This window comes from Neolamprologus multifasciatus, chromosome 18 (genome assembly GCF_963576455.1).
Source record: "Neolamprologus multifasciatus chromosome 18, fNeoMul1.2, whole genome shotgun sequence".
Taxonomy (NCBI): domain Eukaryota; kingdom Metazoa; phylum Chordata; class Actinopteri; order Cichliformes; family Cichlidae; genus Neolamprologus; species Neolamprologus multifasciatus.
Genome location: NC_140456.1, coordinates 15,802,044 through 15,808,043, shown reverse-complemented (window position 1 = coordinate 15,808,043; position 6,000 = coordinate 15,802,044). Strand labels below are relative to the sequence as shown.

Here is a 6,000-nt window from a genome sequence, read left to right as displayed (position 1 = left end):
GCATCTTTCCTGGGTGTTTATAGTCAAAACACATGTTAATGCTATCTCAGGCAGATTTTTATTTTTTTTTAAAGAAAAGAAAAAAGAAAACTTGATTTATAATGAAGTCAACATTAAAAACAGAAGAATCAATCAGAGTTATGTGCAAGTAAAAAAAAACAAAACAAAAAAACATTTGTTTGATGAAGAAAAATGCTGCCCAAGTAAAATGTGATTCTATGGAGGGCTTCTCATCCTTCTTTCAAAGATGAAGACAAGAAGCAGTGTGAGCCTTTAACCTGCCAGCTCTTTCACACAGAAAAGCTGAACAAGGGGCTGGTTTCCTTGTCATGAATTCAAAAGCTCCTATTTCCTTCACAGTGGCAAATGACAGATGTTAACTTCAAAGCACCGTGCCCCTGCTTAGAATAAAACAAGTAGACTGAAAGATGGGGAAACCATTTAGCATGGCAGTTGCACCTACACCCTCCAGCCTATTTATTCTCTCCTGAGCACTCCATCATCTTTTCTTGTATTTCTTTTAAAATTATCAGTCACTAGACATTTGAAAGAGTTTGTTTTGAATTTTTTATTATATTATTGTATTAATGCAGTAATGTATTTAAATGAAAAAATTAAAATGAAAATAAAATTATAATCTCCAAGCTGCTCCTTGCTGCATGTGATATGTTTGTACTAATTGATATATTTTACTTATTTAAACACTTTCTGTGTATTTCCATCAGATCCATTCAATTCCATTCAAAGTCCTGTCTTTTGAGCTGCTGTTGTGGTTTGCCGTCTTAAATGAGAAACATATTATCTCCTTCAGTAACACTAGAAAAGCAATGAACAGAGCAGGAGACCTGGAGGTCACGCTCACTGTGTGAAGCCCACATCTCTCAGCTGCTTCTAATTAGGCCTGATTTGTTAAAGGCACACACCTGATAAATGCCTGTGAATGTCATTCACAATTTCAGGTGGCTCACTGGTGGAGCAAAATTTGAGTTGCCAGATTCTGTAGCACGCAGATGCTCTTTGAAAGCTGTCTGTTATCACTGGACGTTATCTGAGTAGCCATGTCAGAGATTAAATCGTGGTCGTTTTGGAGGGCAGTTCTGGCGGAGTGCTTGGGAATGATCATCTTTATTTTCATCGGCCTTTCTGCTGCAGTAGGAGATCCAAATGATTTGAACCCTGACCGTGAGATCAAAGTGGCGTTTGCCTTCGGCCTGGCCATCGCCACGCTAGCCCAGTGCGTAGGTCACATTAGCGGTGCACACCTGAATCCTGCCGTCACCCTGGGCCTGGTGACCAGCTGTCGTATAAGTATTCTCAGAGCCCTCTTCTACATGTTGGCTCAGATGTTGGGGGCAGTGGTTGGCAGTGCCATTGTGTATGGTATCAGGGCAGAACATATTGATTCACTTGGAGTTAATGAGGTAAGGTGGAGTCCATGAGTTTCCAATTTTCCTAAATAATATTAGCCTTAATAAATGATATTTGCTACTTGGACTGAGTGGCATTCAAAGAATTGCCTTCAGCCTTGCTCGAGTGACAATTTTAACTCTTCGGGTCTGTTTGTAGTCTTAATGTCACATTTTAACTGTTCGTAGCAGTCATGTGAAATGATGAGCTCTGCCATCAGACAACAGATAAGCGCTGTATACCTGAGCATCATGCTTAAAATCATGGAAGCATTGTAGGGTATAAAAAATCCTCTAATCCCATTGGTATTATTTCTAGCTAAATGATATCAGCCCAGCTCAAGGTTTTGGCATAGAGTTCATGCTCACTCTGCAGCTGGTTCTGTGCTTGGTGGCACTCCATGACAAAAGATGTGAAATTGGCGGATTTACACCTCTGGCATATGGCCTCTCTGTAACGCTTGGACATCTTGCTGGGGTGAGTACATGAAAACATTCATTTATTTCCCATGTCATTAATTTGGCAGATGGTTTCTCCATCTTGCAGAAGCCAACACAATAGATTGGCTTGGAGTGAATTGGCTGTACATCAGCCTTCCATGTAATCAGCTGATGTACAGCCAGGCAAGCAAGTGGTGTTTTCCTCTATGGGTTGCAGATCTCCTACACGGGATGTGGGATCAATCCAGCTCGATCCTTTGGACCTGCAGTTATACAGAAGGCTTTCAATGATCACTGGGTATGTATTGGTGATGCACGAGCTTTTCTAAGTCACTGGGCTTACAAGTCATTCAGATTGTAACTGATGTGGTTTCTTTGGTTTTTCAGGTGTACTGGGCTGGCCCGATGAGTGCTGGAGTGGTGGCAGCGCTTCTGTATAATTATGTGCTGGCACCCAGTGACGAGAGCTTCAAAGAAAAAACTAAAATCCTGCTCAGCTGGGCCCCGGAACAGGAATGTGAAACAGAGCCCCTGCTGGAGGATGTTGTAGAATAATCAAAGGAGCCAGTCTGAAAACAAATTCTGCTATATCAAATAAAGAGAAAAGCTACACTTGTCTTTCTAGTGTTACATGAAATCTTGCACAGCACAACATCTTCCTGTTTTGTCATTTCCCCCTCCCCTCTCCACAAACTATAAATAGTGACGCATATACATGTTTTAACAGATTCAGGGGTAAAGATGACAGAAGTAAAGAGTTGGACGTTTTGGAGGGCTGTGGCTGCAGAGTTTGTTGGTATATTACTGTTCATACTTATTGGCCTATCCTCTATTGTTGGAGTAGGTCTGGGCAATGATAAAAATCAGATGATTGCTCAGGAAATAAAGGTCTCGTTGGCCTTTGCACTAGCCATTGCCACACTGGCTCAGAGTTTGGGGCAAATCAGTGGGGCACACTTGAACCCTGCGGTCACTCTGGGCCTCCTTGTCAACTGCCAGATCAGTGCACTCAGATGTGCGTTCTACATCCTCGCTCAAATGCCTGGGGCAGTTGCAGCCAGCGCTGTTGTGAATGGATATAAGCCTGGGGAATCTCTTGGTGTTAATGCGGTAAGACGTTGCACTTGTCGTTTTGGTTTTCACACAACATAAACCAGCACATTCAGTCTAAACAAGCCTAACTCCAGTTGGGCTGTAATAACTTGTCTTTTGCAGCTAAATGTAAGTGTAGGAGCAGGTTTTGCCATCGAATTCTTTGCCACCCTTCAGCTGGTTCTGTGTATCATAGCAGTGACTGACAAGCGAAGGGCTGATGTTACAGGCTCTGCACCCCTGGCTATTGGGCTGTCAGTGGGACTTGGGCATTTAACAGCTGTAAGTGAATCGCAATCAAAATCTGTATGATTTTTTTACATGAGCAGCAGTCAGCTGATTGCAATCCATCCTCCTGAAATCTGTCATCTTAGAAGGATCAGGCACACGTGCATTCATTTAATATAAAACTGCTCAGAGCAGAGCATTAAAGGGTATTATTTAATATCAAGTTGAGGGTGAATAAATCGCTAAATAGCAACTGTTTGTCAAAGCATGACTGAACCTTTTTGCACTATTTAAGCATCTTGATTATTTTTAAAGCAGCTGTGTTGTTGTAAATCAAATATCCTGTACAGTTAGCGTTGGTGGGTGTCTACAGTTTCTCTCAATTTACGATTCAAGATTTTCCCTACAGTATGTTACACAATTCTGCAGAGTATTTCTATGTGCGTCAGGGTGGTGTGGCAGGGGTTCAGCAAATCACAGTTTCAAAGGCGGCTACACAAGTGTCACATTGAGTCGAACACAAATCAGCAACATATGTCGACTTTAATAAAAGTCTGGCAATAACCGTTTTAAATAGTGTTTGCCTGGAAACATAACAGATGCAGATAAACAAGTCAGCGCCTTGGTTGCTGGTGCAAAAAGTAATTCAATGAAGCCTGGCTGTTAACAGCTTTCAATATCTTTGTGATATAATACACTGTTTAGAAAAAAAAGTTTATTGCGGTAAATCCGGCACATCTAAAACTCATTTTCTGTAGAGCTACTGCATTTCTTATGCATTTTATAAAAAGATATGTGCAAGATTAGCCCCCTACCATCTTTGTGTATGGATAAGATATTCCCATTCTAAATTATAACAAAAATTATTCCATCACATGAGTGTATTTACTTATAAATGATATGCTTTGTTTTTACATTTACAGATAAGTTTCCCTGGATGTGGCATCAACCCTGCTCGTTCCTTTGGGCCGGCTTTGATACTTGGCAAAATGAAAAACCACTGGGTAGCCGTTTATCAAAATGCCTTTTTATCCAAAAAAGAGAGCAATTTTCCTTATCCATTTCATTTTGTCAAAGATAAAACTCATTTCTGCTTTCATTCCAGGTGTACTGGCTGGCACCAATGTGTGGTGGCATAGCGGCATCTCTTATCTATGATTTCCTTCTGTATCCACAAACAACCAACTTTAGTAGTCGCATTCGCATCCTGGTTCACGGTCTATGTGGAGATAAATGGAGAGGAAAACAATAGTACTTTAAGTACAACTGTACTTTTAAAATGGCCATCAGTTTTATTCTTTTTTTTTTTTTTTTTTTTTTTTTTCGCCTGTCCCATTTGGTTCTTTAGCCGTCAGAATTGTTGTCTGAAGACCAACAAGGATACCCAATGGATTTATTTTGCCAAATGGATCATCATGGCATTGCCGTATTGGTCCATTTGATCGACCTTTGTTTTTATTATTTATTTTATTTTCAGTTGTTACAGACGGGACAGACATGAGTGAGGGATAGGAAAGGGAGAAAGAAAGAGGAAGGAAAAGAAAAACAGAAGGGGAGAGGGACAGTGAGAAAGGGGGGAAGAAAAAATATCTCCGGGATCACCTGTTGAGAGAAAAAGAATAGAAAACAAGCAAAAAACACAAAACAAAGCAATATACTATACACAACACCATCGCATTAATCTAGCTAAGTGTAAACAGCAGTAAATACTAAATATTGAATGTTGATCTGCAGCACGCAGGACAGACAGCGCACAATGTGCTTTGAAGTAGCAGCCAAGAAAGGTGTGATTTAAGTCTACGAACAGTGAACACCCGTGTGCACACCTGTGTGGATCGGCGCGCTTGCATTCAAATGGTTTCCCCATGTAATGGTCTGCTAGAGGATGTAGAGAGCCGTAGCCCTGTCCCCCAGGGCATGAAGCAGGCATGGAGGAGATCCAGGCCCCAGACATCCAGAGGCCCCAGAGTGCAAGAGCCCAAGGAGGACCACCGGAGGGGCATCCGTGCCACCTTTATGGGAAGGGCTGAGGATCCCCAGACGAGGGGTCACCCAGTAGCCACCGGGCAGAAGCTAGAGGGGGCTGCACCGGCGTGCCCGCCGGCTCCGCCGGCAGCCAGCTGTGCCCGAGTGAACCGAGCCGCAGGCACGGAGGCCCGAGGGCCCCCCGCGCCCCGGAAGAGGCCTGACCGAGCAGCAGGCGCCAGGCCCCGCCAAGTAGCCACCGGGAGTGAGTTGGCACATGACCTGAGCGCCCAGCCCCGGACACCAAGAACCAACAATGCACCGACCCCTGAGGGCATCAGTCACCGGCAGGGAGTGTGGTGAGGGGAGATAGGCCTCCACACTTTGGAGGGCCTGGGAGTTCCCAGAGAGGTGGAGTCTAAGACCCGACCTGACATATAGACACAGACAAACAGGCACACACAGACACAGACATGCATTCCCACCCTCATGCACACATATACAAACACTCAGCACTCACCCAACGTAGGAATAAACGTAAATGGACATGTACACACAATCACACTCCCCAAACATACTCTATACCCCGGGTCCAGGTATCCTCGCCCCCAGAGGTGGAAACGGCACCCAGACCCAAGAGATGTTACCCTTCCCTCCGGGGTGGAGGCAAGCAGACCGCCCCAGGCTCCGCAGCAGCAGGGAGGCCAATCGGACAGCCAGCATCTCTTCCCAGCCCCCCCGCCCCGATGGCTAGCAGAGAACGGGGGTGTGTTAAGACCCCATACCTCCCTCCTCCCGCTCAAGTGTAGTGTTGCTGCGTGTTGCTCTAAAGTGTATTTAAAACAAGGGAGAGCATGGTGCTGCTGCC

General features: G+C 44.2%; 2 protein-coding genes across 2 annotated transcripts; both read left to right on the top strand.

The window, feature by feature from the left end:
* Nucleotides 1–943: 943 nt before the first annotated feature.
* LOC146497609 (aquaporin-1-like) lies at nt 944–2,459 on the top strand. The gene is made up of 4 exons (XM_085141662.1): nt 944–1,421; nt 1,726–1,884; nt 2,065–2,145; nt 2,235–2,459. Exons 1-4 carry the CDS (start codon nt 1,059–1,061, stop codon nt 2,400–2,402), a joined length of 771 nt encoding a protein of 256 aa, XP_084997788.1. The 5' UTR covers nt 944–1,058; the 3' UTR covers nt 2,403–2,459.
* Nucleotides 2,460–2,581: 122 nt separating this feature from the next.
* LOC146497608 (aquaporin-1-like) lies at nt 2,582–4,466 on the top strand. The gene is made up of 4 exons (XM_085141663.1): nt 2,582–2,976; nt 3,079–3,221; nt 4,091–4,171; nt 4,273–4,466. Exons 1-4 carry the CDS (start codon nt 2,589–2,591, stop codon nt 4,417–4,419), a joined length of 759 nt encoding a protein of 252 aa, XP_084997789.1. The 5' UTR covers nt 2,582–2,588; the 3' UTR covers nt 4,420–4,466.
* The last annotated feature ends 1,534 nt before the right edge of the window (nt 4,467–6,000 follow it).